General features: G+C 48.0%; 1 protein-coding gene across 1 annotated transcript; it reads right to left on the bottom strand.

Annotated features, from left to right (window-relative positions):
• Window positions 1-1,549: 1,549 nt before the first annotated feature.
• Window positions 1,550-15,937, bottom strand: polr2i (RNA polymerase II subunit I). Its single transcript, XM_052044312.1, has 6 exons — window positions 15,826-15,937; window positions 14,110-14,164; window positions 9,111-9,184; window positions 6,623-6,697; window positions 4,149-4,200; window positions 1,550-1,817 (listed from the first exon to the last, which is right to left on the bottom strand). Exons 1-6 carry the CDS (start codon window positions 15,909-15,911, stop codon window positions 1,755-1,757), a joined length of 405 nt encoding a protein of 134 aa, XP_051900272.1. The 5' UTR covers window positions 15,912-15,937; the 3' UTR covers window positions 1,550-1,754.
• Between the last annotated feature and the right edge of the window lie 2,531 nt (window positions 15,938-18,468).

The raw sequence follows: 18,468 nt of genomic DNA, 5'->3' as shown, positions 1-18,468 counted from the left end.
CATTAGGTTCACAGCCTTCTGTGTCTTGGTGATTCAAGTACTTTTGTAGATGCTTCTTAAATGTTGCGAGCCTATCTGCCTCTACTACCTCTTCAGGCAACACGTTCCAGACTCCTACTACCCTCTGGGTGAAAAAAATTTAGAGTAGCAGTTAGCGTGACGCTATTACAGCGCCAGCGACCCGGGTTCAATTCCGCCGCTGTCTGTAAGGAGTTTGTACGTTCTCCGTGACTGCGTGGGTTTCCACCGGGTGCTCTGGTTTCTTCCCACATTCCAAAGACGAACAGGTTAGGAAGTTGTGGGCGTGCTATGTTGGGCGCCGGAAAGAGTGGCGACACTTGCGGGCTGCCCCCAGCACATTCTCAGTAACGCAAAAAGACGCATTTCAATGTGTGTTTCGATGTACATGTGACTAATAAATATCTTATCTCACCTTAAATCTATGCCTTCTTGTATTAGCCACCCGCAACATGGGAAAAAGAATACCATCTAACCCCCTCATAATTTTACGTACCTCTATCAGGTCTCCGCTGAGCTTCCTCAGCTCCAAACAAGCCCATCAAATCTGCTCTCTTCAATGCAATGCTCCCATCCAGGCAACAGGCCAAGACCTCTCATGCCGCCGCTGGGTCCTACTGCTCTTCTTCCACCACCACCAGTCCCACTCCTCATCTTTCATGCCTCCCCCTCCAAAAAAAAGTCCTGACGAAGGGTCTCGATCCAAAATGTCAGCTGTTCATTTCTCTCCAAAGATGCTGCCCGACCCGCTGAATTCCTCCAGCCTTTTGTGTGTTGACCCTGATGAATCTCCTCTGCATTCTCTCCAGCGCAATCACATCCTTCCCCTGTAGTTTGGTGACCAGAACTGCCCACAATACACTGTTGGTGTCCCAACCAGTGTTTTATAAAGTTGTAACATGGCATCCCAGCTCTTATATTCCACGCCACTGAAGACAAATATCCCCACCGTTCTTCGCCAGTTACCCCGCTGCCACTTTCAGGGATCTATGTACCTGCAGGTCCCTCTGTTCATCAACACTCCTAGGGTCCTACCATTTACTCTGTATATCCCTTGCTTGCCTTCCCACCAAGATTTGTCAAGATTAAGTTCCATTTGCCATTGCTGTGGCCAACTCTCCATAAAACTCATTTGCCATTGTTCCACCAACTTTCTTAATGTGAAGTATCTTTGAGCTATTTAGTGAGTCGAGGGCATGATTCAGATATCACCAGAGGAGTTATTAGAATAGGTGGCCAAAACAAAACTAGATACAGAGGAGAGAGGGGCAGAAGAATTAAGGGAGGGGGATCCTAAAGGCTGGGGCCAAGGCTGCTGAAGACACGTCAGCCAGTGGGGGCAAAGCCCGTAGTTCCTCTCAAAGGCAGCTTTACAGAGGACGTTAGACCAGGGTACGGAAGATGAGTGAATCACACCCAGGGTAGAATGTTACAAATGCAAGGGTCTGGGGAAAAAGGACAAGGAGGATGCAGACCGGATCCTGATGGACCACACCTCTGGTGAAACAAATCTCACAAAGGCCAGTTAAAATACATCATTCCAACAAATTTATTGTAATATTTATAAAATTAGAAAACTAGAAACAAGGCTTTAAAAAAGATAAACACACTACTTCAGTTGTAACTTCCACATTATCTCAGAAATGACCTGCTGACAAATCCTACTGACGGTGAACATTGCGGCTGGTACTTCCCGACAAAGGGACAACAGAGCAATACAGGGCAACACCGTGTCCTCACTCAGTCCAGCGATGGCCACAGTGCGGTGCTGTGCATACGTAGTACAGTCTCATAGCGTCCTGCAACAAGGGAAAGGCTGTATTAGGGACATGCTACAAACTCTCAATCTTGTGTCACTAACCAGTCACAGGTACCACTTAGCTTGTTCAAGAGAGAGGCAGGTTTCTTCATTTCCTTTCTCACGTGTAACATCACCGTCACAAAGTTGTATGATCAACCTCAGGTTATCTAGAGTCACCATAAGGGCATCACAGACCTGTTAGCATTCAATCACCTGCAGCTATACACCAGTTGTCCCTCTAAAAAGATGGATACCGACTGCTCAGGGAATCACACAATTATTTGCCACGTGGGAGTCTCATTCGTTATCAGAATCTAAGGGCATCAAGGATCCCCATCATCAGGGTAACGCCCTCTTCTCGTTGCTACTGTCAGGCAGGAGTTAGAGAGGCCTGAAGTCCCACACCACCACGAACAGCAATCAGGTTGTTGAACCAACCTACACAACCCTAATCCTACCTCAGCAACGGAACACTACAGACCACCTCTTGCACTACCATGGACTTGTCTCCAATTGTGTTTTTTTTGCACTAATGTCTCGTTTTTGCCATCTTTTTCCTCTTCACTGTCTTCTAATAATTTATGTACTATTTATATCGTGTGTTGTCTGTACCTACGTGCCTACAATGCTGCCGCAAGCAGGTTTTTCCATTGTACCTGTACCTCACTGTAATTGTGCATACTTTAATAAACCAGACTTGAATTAACCAAACAAACTGCTGCACCAAATAAGCTGTAACATGATATTGGTATTGGTTTATTATTGTCACTTGTACCAAGGTACAGTGAAAAACTTGTCTTGCATACCGATCGTACAGGTCAATTCATTACACAGTGCAGTTACATTGAATTAGTAGATTATAGTAAGGATAACGAGATCAGTAGAGAGCAGCCTGCAACAAGTCGCCACACTCTGGCACCATTTTGTGATTGCCCCTTTTTAAAATCATTATAATCATTAATTTATGGGCCACGTGTGAAATGAGCCCTGATCTAGTTCAGCAGGCACATGCTCACACTTCTAAGCCATCTGCAATTTAGCAGGGAGAAAAAAAAATCTCCTTATACATTCTAATACAGTAGAAACATGAACACACTATACATCACACATTAAAAGTATCCAAGTCCTCACACATGCCACTCTAGAAATAGTCAGAAAACTCATTTTTGAATTGTGTGACTCTCTAGTTAAAAACATTCGTAGCCTGTTTCCCACAGGCAGGTTGGGAAGAGTCGAACACACACACACACAGTCAGTCTGAACAGCTATTTGCTCTCGTCTTCTCTCTGATTTCACGTTCAGATTTAGTACAAGTTACCAGCTGAAGAAAAAGCATCGCTGGTGCTCTGCAGCACTACCTTGCTCTTGGTTCTGGAGACCAAGCGATCACTTGTATGTACCTGCATGTACTGTTTAATAAGTACATCTGGTCAGGCAGCACACTGTCTCCCCAGGAACTGGCACAGCCGCTGCCTCCACCGGCGATCCCACAGCAATGAACCTTTATCGCGGGTTGGTGGGCAGTGGGGCAGCGTGCAGACGCTGGCTGTGTGAGACGGGTGAGCAGTGTGGCTGAAGTGGATGGCAAAGGGGAATGCTGGCTGCCATGATGGTAGCCATTGCAACTACGGCTGAGCTCGTCACTGCAGAGAAATCTCCTGGCTGGGGAATGTCACGTGGCCAAACAAAAACAGGGGGCAGGGGCTGGTGCACAGAGAGATCCAGATGAAGCAGCAAGTCCCCAGCAATGAACCCACTCAGCCTGTCAGCCAGGAAGCAGCCCTGAGCCTCGTCTTGGTGATAAGCATCTGCACGATTCACCTCAACCCTCACAGGCAGCCCCTGCACATTGCCTTGATGACTCACTGCACCCCACAGGATAGATCACTTTAACTGTTTCACTGACGTGGGAATGCCGGGGAGAACTGAGCCCCCTGAACCAGGCTCTCCGCACAACAGTGCCATCAGTACCACATCTCTCTCTCCATACAAAATGCTATAACAATTGATTCCACAGCACTCTCCTTCCTGGGTGCTGAGCAAGGTACAAGTTCACGTGCAGGTTTTAGGACTCTGCAACTGAGCATTGAAACAGCGATTACAGCAGTTTGAACGTTTACACTCCTGTGGGAAGTCACCAATCAAAGAAAATCAGAAACTAAAATATCAACATCTTCTACTCCAGTTCAAAAGGATAAAATTCAGTTTTCTTCACAGTGGAAATAAGTTCTTACTAAGCATACCACTTGCATGATGAATGATATGCATGTGGTTTGGATGGAAACCATTACAGCTGCACCAATAACTTGCTCTGGGTTTCTCATCGTACCTCAGCTCTTGCACTGTGCGATTGGAAAAATACCGCTTCCTTGTGCCCACACCTGCAAAAGTGAACAGAATCGCTGCTTCAGACTTCACTGATTGGCAAAATGGCAGAAAGGTAACAGAATACTTTGTGGAACAACTGAGGCGCAGAACGTATGGGTGGAATTTCAGAGGTTTGGGAACAGAAACCAGTACGTACACAAACCTCTGAAAATAAGAAAAAGTTCTGATTTTATTCATAAGAGCCCCAGAGTACAACAGCAAGGAAGATAGGCTAAAACTTTACAAAGGACTTGGGCTCCAGTTCCAGACACCACACCAGGCAGGATGCTGAGACAAGATATCTTTATTAGTCACATGTACATCGAAACACACAGTGAAATGCCTCTTTTGCGTAGGGTGTTCTGGGGGCAGCCCGCAAGTGTCGCCACTCTGGAGTGAATGCAAATTTACTCGAGTGGCACTGGGGACACAGGACTTCAGTTGTGGAAAGGCGGCAGAAGCCCACGTTGCTCTCCTTGTGGCAAAGAAGGATCTCAAAAGAGTGTGGTATAATAGGGGCAAAATGTCAGTAAGCAAAGGATGCAGGGGTGGCATAGTGGTGCAGCTAGTAGTGCTGCTACCTCACAGTCCCAGTGATCCTGGGTTCAATTCCGACCTCCGTCGCTGTCTGCCTGTGGAGTTTGCACGCTCTCCCTGTGACCATGTGGGTTTCCCCCTGGGTGCTCCAGTTTCCTCCCACATCCCAAAGACGTACGGGTTGGTGGGTTAATTGACCCCAGTGGGTGGGTGAGTGGTAGAATCTGATGGGAATGTGGGAAGAATATGATGGGTTAGGGTAGGATTAGTGTAAGCGGGTGGTTGATGGTTGGCTCGGACTGAGGGGGCCAGTTTCCTGGCAGCATCTCTCTAAGACACAGACTTAAAAGTGACTGACTAAACCACCAGAGATTAAACAAGAGTGGCACAATGGTCAGTGCTGCTGTTTGATCTCAACCTCTGGCACTGTCTGTGTGGAGTTTGCAGGTGCTCCCTGTGACTGCGTGGGTCTCCCGAGTTCTCCACTTTCCTCCCACATCCCAAAGACACGCTGATTGGTGAGTTAATTGGCCACAGTAAATTGTTCCATGTGCAGGCGGGTAGAATGGGAATCAGGGTGCAGTTGATGTGCATCTGAGGGAGAACAGGTACAGGGAAATCGGGGGGGAATGGGATTGCACTTGGAATTGGTTTATCATTGTCACTTGTACTGAGGTACAGTGAAAAACTTGTCTTGCATACCGATCGTACAGATTAATTCATTACATCAGTGCATTGAGGTAGTACAAGGGAAAAACAATAACAGAATGCAGAATAAGGTGTTAGTTACAGAGAAAGTGCAATGCAGGCAGACAATAAGGTGCAAGGTCATGACAAGGTAGATTGTGAGGTCAGGGGTCCATCTCATCGTATTCGGGAACCGTTCAATAGTCTTATAACCGTGGGATAGAAGCTGTCCTTGAGCCTGGTGGTACGTGCTTTTAGGCTTTTGTATCTTCTGCCCGACGGGAGAGGGGAGAAGAGAGAACGTCTGGGGTGGGTGGGGTCTTTGATTATGTTGGCTGCTTTACTGAGGCAGCGAGAAGTGTAGACAGAGTCAATGAAGGGGAGGCTGATTTCCGTGGTATGCTGAGCTGTGTCCACAACTCTCTGCAGTCTCCTGTGGTCTCGGGCAGAGCAGTTGCGGTACCAAGCCGTGATGCATCCAGATAGGATACTTTCTATGGTGCATCGATGAAAATTGGTGAGTGTCAAAGGGGACATGCCAAATTTCTTTAGCCTCCTGAGGAAGTGGAGGTGCTGATGAGCTTTCTTGGCTGTGGCATCCACGTGGTTGGACCAGGACAGGCTGTTGGTGAGCTGGATAAGTCTTGAGGGAAAGAATGGCCTCTCTAATTTTAAGAGAATATTTAGCAGGCAACAGTTGTGACCAGGAATGCACTGCCTGTGGTGGAAGAAGATATGATAACTTTCAAAAGTTAACTGGATAGATGCTTCAAGCTAAAGTACTTCCAGGGCCAGATGTACATCAGCAGGGGAAATGGAACTAATCAAATAGTTCAACCAACTTAGTCAGACCTGCAACAATAAGCCAAGTGGCCTCTTTCCTAACCCTTTCATCAATGAAGCCTTTTGTCCGTGTTGAGTTCTGAAATTCTACTAAATGCAAGAATCAGACAAGCAATCTGCCTGCTGTGTAGTGCTAACTTTTTAAATAAGAAAGGCATTCTCAGTCTCAAAAAAAAATCTGCTTCAATTTTATTGTTGGGAGTGACTGAGATGAAATACATTGACCTTCTAAATCACTGCTAACTAACCAATGATAAGGAAATATAAACTGTGTAGGTAACAACTCTTATAACCACTTCATTTTTACTAGATTCAGACAAGGACAACACTAGACAGCAAGGCTATACGTGATGCTACAATTCTACTTACTTTGGACAGGGATGGTCTTCTGTTCTGGGCAGTGTTGGATCCTGTGCCACATCTGCTATGATTTGAGTCAGTTCACTGTTTGAAGAAAAATAATATTCATGACAACAATGTAGGGTGGGGTGGACAAAACAGGGTTAAAGTTTCTTAGAGTGATAACCAAATGAGTGCTGGCAACAGATATTAAGCACGGCTGATTGAGAAAAACAATAATTAATGTAAAGACCAGAGGATCTGCTAAATCAGTCGTCTTCTCCACTGCTGTCAGACTTCTGAACCAATCTCTTCTTTTACATCCCCTTCTCGGTGATGCTGCCACGTTCTCGGACTCTTAGCTCTCCCTCTCTCGGTTATTCCATTCCTGTCACTTTAGCATTTCGTTTTGCACTACTTCAGGCTGCACTACAATCCTTGCACCGTTCTGTTGTCTTGCCCTCGCTGTATCTATTATTACTACGTGTACTGTTTACTCTGAGCTTCACGCAAGCAAGGAATTTCATTGCATCCTGGTGTATACAACAATAAACTAATCTGAAATCTTATGCCTGTTTATCTTAATGTAGCTCTCAGGGGCCCTCATGTGACAAAACCCAGCACTGCATCCTTTTGGTCTTCAAACAGCATTTAAAGGGATGAACACTGTGTGCAGAATAGCCAATAGCCTCTGTTACTCTGACCAAGTAATTTCTAAAATATTCCTCATAATCGATGGAATGCTCAGATACACTAAATACTCTTATAGGAACAGCCTATAATATATTATGTTATATTATTATTTATTTATTAGTCACATGTATTCCACATGTAGTCACAGTGAAATGGGTCTTTTTGCATTACTGAGAATGAGCTGGGGGCAGCCCGCAAGTGTCGCCATGTTTCCAGCACCAACATAACATGCCCACAACTTCCTAACCCGTATGTCTTTTTGGAATGTGGAAGGAGACTGGAGCACCCAGAGGAAACCCATACACTCAATCATTCCTTTTCATCTGATGGAGGGAGCAGAAAACCTCTGGATATTCGGACAGCAGCCGTCCTCCAGTATGACAGAATACAGCCATTCATCATGTTTAATTGCAGATGGTGTGTTGATCAGTGGGCAAACTCTATCTTGACCTTACATAGACACACCATCCAGGAATTGGATGAATTGGGCGGCACAGTAGCGTAGCAGTTAGTGCAACGCTATTACAGCGCCAGCGATCGGGGTTCAATTCCCGTCGCTGTCTGTAAGGAGCTTGTACGTTCTCCCGTGTCTGCGTGGGTTTCATCCGGGTGCTCCGGCTTCCTCCCACATTCTGAAGACGTACAGGTAGGTTAATATGGGGGGTTTAAAATGGGCGGCGCGGACTCATTGGGCTGAAAGGGCCTGTTACCATGCCGAAAGTAAAATTAAAAAAAAACTTGACAACCTCCAGATTAGGCAACGCAGCACAAATCAGAACTACAACTGGGTTTGATGTACTTGCTGCACCACAGAGAGAATGTTTACCCACCGTGCTCAGGGGAGCTATGAAGAAAGAGGCAGACCACGTTCACAGCAGTTAGTCCCCACTGACAGCTCAAGCACTGGAGGTGGTGAAGAACTCTCTCTCCTCCTGGTCACCCACTCTATCTGCCCATCACCCACACACTCCTCCCACTGGGTCTCCTCCTCCCACTGTTCCCATCTGCCCTCCCACCTCCCTCCCTCGGTACCACGCTCCACCTTCCTCTCCTATCAGATCCCACCATCTGCAGCCCTTTGTCACCTCCACCTGTCACCTCCCAGCCTCCATCGCTATTTCCACTCCCCCCTCCTCCATCTGCCTATCACCCCTCCTCACCTGGATCCCCGCCTGCCAGCTCTTGCTCCACCCCTCCCCATCACCTTTTGACACTGGCTATCTCCCCTCCTTCAGTCCAGGTGAACGGTCTCAACCTGAAACATCGACTGTCCATTTCCTTCCACAGATGCTGCTCGACTCGTTGAGTTCCTCCAGTGGTCACAAGATCACAAGACAAAGGAGCAGAAGTAGGCTATTCGGCCCATCGAGTCTGCTCCACTACCTCACCATGAGCTAAACTATTCTCCCATCTAGCCCTAATTCCCGGCCTTTTCCCCATATCCCTTGATACCCTGACTAATTAGATACCTATCAATCTCCTCCTTAAACACCCCCAATGATCGGGCCTCCACAGCTGTATGTGGCAATGAATTTCATAGATCCACAACCCTCTGGCTAAAGAAATTTCTCATTTCTGTTCTAAATGGGTACCCTCTAATTCTAAGACTGTGCCCTCTAGTCCTGGACTCACCCATCAAGGGAAACAACTTAGCCACATCTACTCTGTCCAGTCCTTTCAACATTCGAAATGTTGAAAGGTTTGTGTGTTGCTCCAGATTCCAGCATCTGCAGTCTCTTACATCTCCAAAGAACTATAATTAACCAATCACCCGTTACAACGCTGGGCTGATTAAACCCGCACACAACAGATGAGATCTACTTACTCGACTTCATGCGTGATTTTATTGACGTAGATACAGCTATTATCAGCTTCTTGCTGGTAGTCGCAGTTTCGACACTGTAATTAAAATGTAAATCGTTTGAGCAACAAAGACTTCAGTTTCTTCAGAGTTATAATGCACGAATGGATTGGAAGCAGCACACCCATCAAACCTATTCAACAGGCGCCCCCATTTGCACGTCAATGGATGTGCCCCCTTTCAACTGGTTGTCAGTGCGAGCTGTCAGCAGCTTGAAAGGTTTAGAGAAGACTCGACAAATTGAGTGGAACAAGCTTCAGTTTTAAGTCCAGGATGGAGGACTCAATGATGAAGACCATAAGACAAAGGAGCAGAAGTCGGCCATTCGGCCCATCGAGTCTGCTCCGCCATTCTATCATGAGCTGATCCATTCGCCCATTTAGCCCCACTCCCCCGCCTTCCAACCATAACCTTTGATGCCCTGGCTACTCAGATACCTATCAATCTCTGCCTTAAATACACCCAATGACTTTGCCTCCACAGCCGCCCGTGGCAACAAATTCCACAGATTCACCTGGCTAAAGAAATTTCTCCGCATCTCTGTTCTGAATGGGCGCCCTTCAATCCTGAAGTCGTGCCCTCTTGTACTAGACTCCCCTACCATGGGAAACAACTTTGCCACATCTACTCTGTCCAGGCCTTTTAACATTGGAAATGTTTCTATGAGGTCCCCCCCTCATTCTTCTGAACTCCAAGGAGTACAGCCCAAAAGCCATCAAACGTTCCTCATATGTTAACCCTCTCATTCCTGGAATCATTCTAGTGAATCTTCTCTGAACCCTCTTCAACGTCAGCACATCCTTTCTTAAATAAGGAGCCCAAAACTGCACACAGTACAGTTAGATAAATTTAGCTACAGTTTTGCGTTTTGGGAGAGAATGCTGAGCAAGCTTGGAACATCAAACAATGTGCTGGAGGAACTCAGCGGGTCAGGCAGCATCTGTGGGAGGAAAGAAACTGTAGATGTTTCAGGTCGAAACCCTGCATCAGGACCATGAATCCTGATGCAGGGTTTTGACCCGAATCAGACAATTTCTTTCCTCCCGCAGATGCTGCCTGACCCGCTGAGTTCCGCCAGCACATTGTTTGCTGCTCCAGCACCTGCAGTCTTTATTGTGTCAAGCTTAGAACATAAACAACTGGTGTATTTTATTGCCTTCAATTTTCCCCAGATTGCTGTGGGAAGCACTTTTGGTCCAAGATAATGCATCCTGAACAGACTGCTGCAGAGACACTGTTGCTTACTGTAGTACCAAAAAAGCAGAGGCAATCCAGCAGAGACCATGGATTGAATCCAGGGCTCTTTAAGACTCAGTGTTACACCACCCTATTACCCTGTCCTCTGATCCTTTAGTCAAAATTTTGCAACAGCACTTGTGGCTTAAATTTGCAGGTCCAGTTGTGCCACTGACTAAAATTAATTCCAGATTCCTATGTTACATTAAATGAAATTGTGAAACCATTGCTACTATTGTCTGGTTTGGCTCCACGAAACACTGGAACCCAGCATCTGGTCTTCATTTACAATAACCACTTTTTTTTTCCTGACAACATTTGGATTGGGAGATTTGATAGAAGTTTATAAAGTTATGCAGGCATAGTATAGTAGACAGTCAGCGTCTTTTTCCAAGGATTGAAATGTCTAGTACTAGAGGGTATCTAATTAAGGTGAGAGAAGGAAAGTACAAAGGAGATGTGCGAGGAATATTACACAGAGTGGTGGGTGCCTGGAAAGCACTGCCAGGGGTGGTGGCAGAGGCAGACAGCATAGGAGCACTTGAGACCCTTAGAAAGGTACATGAATATGCAAAGGGAGGGATGAGGTCAATGTGTGGGGAAGAAGGATCAGATTAATTAGGAGTCATTGGTTTAATTAATTCAGCACAACATTGTGGGCCGAAGGGCCTGTCCTGTGCTGTACTGTTCTATGTTTATCTGGACATGTTCCTGATTTAAGTGACAAACCAACAATACTCCTCACCTATTTTCACATCAATCTGAACTGGTTAGTTAAACCAGGGCAGGATTATACAGTAAATGGTAGGGCCCTGGAAAGTGTTGCAGAACAGAGACACCTAGGGGTACAGGTACATAGTTCCTCGAAAGTGGTGACACAGGTGGACAGGGTGGTGAAGAAGGTATTTGGCACACTGGCCTTTTAAAGTATCCCTCCAGGATTGTAGCGGTTAGCGTAATGCTATTACAGCGCCAGCAACCCAAGTTCAATTCCGGCCACTGTCTGTAAGGAGGTTATATGTTCTCCCCGTGTGTCTGCGTGGGTTTCCTCCGGGTGCTCTGGTTTCCTCCCACATTCCAAAGACGTACGGGTTAGGAGCTATGGACATGTTATGTTGGTGCCGGAAGTGTGGCGACACTTGCAAGCTGCCCCCAGCACATTGTAAGGCAAAAAAGGTGCATTTCACTGTGTTTTGATGTACATGTGATTAATAAATATCTTATATGTTGAAAATCATCTTCCATAATTTTATTTAGATTATGGAAGATGATTTTCAACATATAGAAATGATATCCTGGAGGGATGCTTTAAATCATACAGGTCTTCTATACGAGTTATTCCATGTTGACTGTTAATTACACAGGCCATCAATCGTAATGTTTAGACCCAATTTTTGCCAATAACTAACTAATACATGTTGCACACATTGATGATGCATTTTGTGTACGTGATGGGGAATTGACACTGGTTGTATGGTGAACTGTGACAGGAGGTGCCTGGTCCAATTTTTCATTGGGTGGGTCTTCAGCAAGACAGAATGGTTTTTCTCTAATCCAGTTTTTGTCAAATGGAAGTGAGGAGTTTAAAGTGATTATTATTAGTGAAGAAAAAATACTGGAAAAATTAACGACTATAACTACCAAATCCCCTGATCTGATGGCATACTTTCTAAGATTTGACAGAGGTGCTTGAGGATATGTGATGCTTTTCATCTTTCAGAATTCCCAAGGTCCTTGGAAGGTCCTGGTAGGTTAGAAGGTAGAAAATGTAACTTTGCTGTTCCGAGAAAGGAGAAAAAGAAAAAACAGAAGACGAAGGGCACGCATTTAAGGTGAGGGGGTAGGTTCAGAACGGACGAGGGTTACGTTTTTTTACTCAGAGAGTGGTGGATGCCTGGAATGAATTGCCTGATAGGGTGGTGGAGGCACATTCATTGGGGGCATTTAAGATGGGCTTGGATGGGTACATGAGAGGAAAATAGAGGGATATGGGCATTCTGTAGGTAGGAGGGATTAGCACAACATTGTGGGGCGAAGGGCCTGTTCTGTGCTGTACTGTTCTATGTTCATTGGTCAGGGAACTGAGTACAGGAGTTGAGATATCATCTTACAACTGTACAAGTCGTCCATGAGACCACACTTGGAGTGATGTGCACATTTCTGGTCGCCCTGCTACAAGAAGATTGTCATTAAGCTGGAAAAAGTGCAGAAAAGATTGACAAGGATGTAGCCAGGACTGGAGGGCTTGAGTTATAAGGGGAGGCTGGATAGGCTGGGACTGTTTTACCCTGAAGTGGAGACTGAGGAGTGACCTTATAGAGGTATATAAAATCACAAAGGGCATAGGTAACGTGGATGGCCACAATCTTTTTCCCAGGGCAGGGGAGTCAAAACCTAGACGACATTGATTTAAGGTGAGAGGGGAAAGATTTAAAAGGGACCCAAGGAGAAACCTTTTCATACAGAGGGTGGTAGGTATGTGGAATGAGCTGCCAGGGGAAGTGGTAGAGGCAGGTACGATTACAATGTTTAAAAGACATTTATACAGGTACATGGATAGGAAAGGTTTAGAGGGGTATGGGTCAAACTCAGGCAAATGGGACTAGCTTGGATAGACATCTTGGCCAGCATAGAGGAGTTGGGCTGAAGGGCCCGTCTCCATCATTCACAAACATCTGTAACTGTGCCTTCTCCATTTTCCAGCTCTGCCTCCATACCCTCTGATTTCCCGCCACCAAGACCATAGTTCAGTTTCACATAGCTACCAGCAAGAAGAATGAAGTTGGTGGCTTGGAAATGGAGCAAATCTACTGGTGTACTCTGATGGTCTTTGACCTGAAGCATTGACACCTATTCACTCGCTACAGATACTGCCCGACCTTTTGACTGTTTCGAACATTTTCTGCTTTTATTTCAGCTTTCCATCTGACCTTTATGACAGTTCCCGTGATTTGTGATCCCATCATTTCTTTCCAACCATCCACCAGAAAACTCTCTGAACATTTTGTTTCACCAGCTCGACTTTCCTATCTGATATTAACTCCATTCATTGGCAGAAAAAGTAATTTTCCTACAATTAGTTTGCTTTGTGGTGCAGCAAAGAGCTCCTTTTACCATTACAGCTGTTCCCTGATCTACAAATGCTCACCATAATACCATTGACTCTTTTAGATACATGCCTTTGACGTACAGCTGTATTTTTGACTACAACAGGCAGACCCTGCGTTACAGCAGGATTGTGTTCCTAGAAAACACTCCATCTCACGATTATCCACAATGTGAAGTTGCATCATCTCCGCATGTGTCAAGAAATGCAAGTTGAAAAAAGTGTATATTTATTTACTGTTTTCCTTCCAGGTAAATTCTGTGAGAGCAAACTTTATTCTGTATCTCAAATTTTTGTGGAGTGATTTGTGAATTTTGTAAGGGCGAATTTCTGTCACCTCAACGGCCGTATTGCAGGGGACACCAGTGCACTACACCAAAGTACCCCCAACAATTTGCCCAGATACTTTGATTTATGAAACTTGACTTAATGACACGTTTTGCAGGAACACAACCCTTTTATATATTGAGCAATTCTTAAGTGCAAAACAAAACCTACACTAGAGAGAGCAGACTTAAATCAAGTCTAGAATTTAGCAATGGAGTCTGGAGGAGGATCCTGTTTCCATAAAATCATTACAACACAGAGTCCCTCGACCTTGTCACTAGTGCTCAAACTCACCGCATAAAGCAGGATTCTGTTCTCCTTGTCCTCCTTTGGGTACAACATGTTGTTACTAAACCAAAAGAACAAAAGTCATTAAAATTGTTCAGAAAATGCCCAAATGGCCACAGAACCAACTTTAATATTCCCAACCTTCCTCTCCCCCACAGATGCACCCTGAACTGCTGAGTGTTTCCAGAAGTGTTTATCTTTATTACACGTTTCCAGATTCTGCAGTGATCAACTCCTCAATGCTGCCCGTTACTGTCACTGTTCTGTGCACCCACTGCCGACAAACCACACCCCACCTCCTCCCAGTCTCTGTGACCTTCACCCATCCCCACACCCCGCCTAGTAACTGCACTCCACAAACTCGGGAACAAATGGAACGCTTGGGGGTGGGGGGGAGATGGGGGTGGGGGGGAGAGACGGGGAAGGGAGCAGAAGGGGGGGTCACTGGAGGGGGAAGGGGTTCACTCGAGAGGATCAAAGAGGCGGGGGGGTCGAGATGATGATTGGGGTCACTTCCATCCTTACCCTCCCCTACCTCATACCCCCTCCCCCTCCCTCCCACCCTCACTCACTACCCCCACACCTCTCTCTCCCACCCCACCCACCACTCCCCCCACACCTCACCCCCTCCCCCTCACTCTCCCTCCTTCACAGCCCCTGCCCCCCCACTACCACCACACCTCCTCCCCTCACCCCCCCCTCCCCCAACACACCCCCCCTCTCCCCCAACACCTCACCCCCCCTCTCCCCCAACACACCCCCCCTCCCCCAACACCTCACCCCCCCTCCCCCAACACCTCACCCCCCCTCTCCCCCAACTCACCCCCCCTCTCCCCCACACACCCCCCCCTCCCCCAACACCTCACCCCCCCTCTCCCCCAACACCTCACCCCCCCTCTCCCCCAACACCCCCCCCCTCCCCCAACACCTCACCCCCCCTCTCCCCCAACACCTCACCCCCCCTCTCCCCCAACACCTCACCCCCCTCTCCCCCAACACACCCCCCCTCCCCCAACACCTCACCCCCCCTCTCCCCCAACACCTCACCCCCCCTCTCCCCCAACACCTCAACCCCCCTCTCCCCCAACACCTCACCCCCCCTCTCCCCCAACACCTCACCCCCCCTCCCCCAACACCTCACCCCCCCTCTCCCCCAACACCTCACCCCCCTCTCCCCCAACACCTCACCCCCCCTCTCCCCCAACACCTCACCCCCCCCTCCCCCAACACCTCACCCCCCCTCTCCCCCAACACCTCACCCCCCCTCTCCCCCAACACCTCACCCCCCCTCTCCCCCAACACCTCACCCCCCCTCCCCCAACACCTCACCCCCCCCTCCCTCCCCCAACACCTCACCCCCCCCTCTCCCCCAACACCTCACCCCCCCCTCCCCCAACACCTCACCCCCCCTCCCCCAACACCTCACCCCCCCTCTCCCCCAACACCTCACCCCCCCTCTCCCCCAACACCTCACCCCCCCTCTCCCCCCACCCACCCCCCCACCCCCCACCTCTCCCCCACACCTCACCCCCCCTCTCCCCCACACCCCCCCCTCCCCCAACACCTCACCCCCCCTCTCCCCCAACACCTCACCCCCCCTCTCCCCCACACACCCCCCCCTCCCCCAACACCTCACCCCCTCTCCCCCAACACCTCACCCCCCCCCCTCTCCCCCACACCTCTCACCCCAATACCTCCCCCCCACCCCCTCCCCCCACTCACCACTCCTGACAGAAGCGGATCCCCACGAACCCGGGGCCGCCGTGACCCGCCTCGAAATCCATCGTCGTCGCCCCCCCCCCGCGCATGCGCTGCCCCTACCCGTCCACCCACGTGGTTTACGGGTGCCTGGCGGGCGGCGCGGACGCGAACGCGGCGCGATTCGTCCCCCCTGAGCGACTGCAAAACCAGCCTGCCCCCGGCGGCCGGAGGTCGCAAAGCCCAGTGACATCAGGAACGTTCACTGTGCATCATCATTCGCTGCGGACCACTCTGCACTGAGAATCCCGTGTTTATTTATTGCATCCTGTAGTACAACCAATGCACAGTGTTACAGTGAGGGGTGGGGGCTGTATCAGTGTTACAGTGAGGGGTGGGGTGTATCAGTGTTACAGTGAGTGGTGGGGTGTATCAGTGTTACAGTGAGGGGTGGGGGCTGTATCAGTGTTACAGTGAGGGTGGGGGCTGTATCAGTTACAGTGAGGGGTGCGGGGTGTGTCAGACTGTTACAGTGAGGGTGTGGGGTGTATCAGTGTTACAGTGAGGGGTGTGGGGTGTATCAGTGTTACAGTGAGGGGTGTGGGTGTGTCAGAGTGTTACAGTGAGGGGTGGGGGCTGTATCAGTGTTACAGTGAGTGGTGGGGTGTATCAGTGTTACAGTGAGGGTGTGGGGTGTATCAGTGTTACAGTGAGGGGTGGGGGTGTGTCAGTGTTACAGTGAGGGGTGTGGGGTGTGTCAGAGTGTTACAGTGAGGGGTGTGGGGTGTATCAGTGTTACAGTGAGGGGTGGGGGGTGTGTCAGAGTGTTACAGTGAGGGGTGTGGGCTGTATCAGTGTTACAGTGAGGGGTGGGGGTGTATCAGTGTTACAGTGAGGGTTGCGGGGTGTATCAGTGTTACAGTGACAGGTGTGGGGTGTTCCTGTGAATTACAGTCGGGGTTTGGGTTGAAAAGTCTGTTACAGTTTAACATTTCCAGTCGATGACTGTTTCTCAGAGCAGATCTTGATGACGGTGCATGTATGTTTCCCTCTCCACCAACACTGCTGAACCTGTTGAGTATTCCCAGCATTGTCTCTATACTTGTAGGTGCTTGCTCTACCACAACTGGCTGCTAAGTGTGTACCTTAGAATGCACTCCAAAAAAAATCCCTTTAAAACTCCCTATGAAAGTCGCCAATAAAATGCACTGTTTCCTCCTTCCTTGAGATGTAGCTGATAATAAACATAGGCCTCTCTGTCTCAATTTTAAAGTTAGGAGAAGTCCATAATACAGGTTTCTCAATTAACTTGGACTGGCCCCAAGTCCCTGGAAACTGGAGGTTATTGTGAGAGGACTCAGCTGTAATATTACCAGAGCATTTTGCTTTTGGTAACTGGTTACAAAGGTATTGGACAATAGGCAAAAGGTAATTAGCTGGGTGTGACAGGTGGTGTGAGGTAATGCAACATAACTTCAACGAATACATCCAATCAGAGGCAGGATCTGCAAATCCCACCCAAATGAGCTGTGTGTGTCACTCGCTCCAGAATAGATGGCGGTTGAGTGGAAAAATGCACCTCCCATTCTTTCTGCACAGGTCACCTGCATCTGGTGATTAGATTTATATAACTGGGTTAAATACAATTCGCAGGAAAAGGTTGGCATGTTTCAAGTAATTGTCTCATACGAGAAATCTGAGCCTGGCTCCATTAACAAGGAAGTGTTCTGCAAATTAATCCTGGTATTTCAGGCATTGCTGCATTTCTCTCTGCAGCCAACTGCAACGTGCTTGGATTTTGTTTGCTTACTTGCTATGACGCATGAGATCTGTGACAGAGCAATTCCATCCAGCCCATTCCCCTGTCCTTATTACCCTGCGACCCTGCAGCTTATTCTCTCTCACTCATGCCCATCAACTTCCCTTTGATTTTTTTTTGCCACTTAACTATACAGAGAGGGAATTTACAGCAGTCAGTTAACCTTCCTGTAGGTATTTGGGACGTGGGAGGAAACTGGAGCAGATAGGGGCAATCCATGTGGTGCAAACTCCACTCAGACAGAACCCTCCAGGCCATGCCCTCTTCTTGCTGCTACCATTGGGCAGGAGGTACACCACCAGGTTCAGGAACACCTTGTGCACATGATAGTAAACTCGACTTGACATGCAGGTCAGCATCGAACCCAGGTCTCTGGAGCTGTGAGGCAGTGACTCTAACCATATAGGCTGTTAATGTTTCTTTTAAGTCAAAGTCAAGTCGAGTTTATTGTCTTGTGCACGAGTACAGTGAGGTACAGGTACGATGAAAAACCTGCTTGCAGCAGCATCACAGGCATGTAGGTACAGACAACACACAGAATATAAATTATACAAGACAGTGAAGAAAAAGTGTGCAAATTAAGACAGTGCAAAAAGACACAAGTCCATGGTAGTGCGAGAGGTGGTCCGTAGTGTTGCTGAGGTAGGGTTAGGGTTGTGCAGGTCGGTTCAAGAACCTGATGATTGTAGGAAAGTAGCTGTTCCTGAACCTGGTGGTGTGGGACTTCAGGCTTCTGTACCTACTGCCCAACAGCAGCAGTGAGAAGAGGGCATGACCCGGACGTTGGGGATCCTTGATGATAGATACTGCCTTCAGCGCCTCCTGTAGATGCTGTCAGTGGTGGGGAG

This window comes from Pristis pectinata, chromosome 35 (assembly GCF_009764475.1).
Source record: "Pristis pectinata isolate sPriPec2 chromosome 35, sPriPec2.1.pri, whole genome shotgun sequence".
NCBI lineage: Eukaryota > Metazoa > Chordata > Chondrichthyes > Rhinopristiformes > Pristidae > Pristis > Pristis pectinata.
This window is presented reverse-complemented; position numbering and strand designations above follow the sequence as displayed.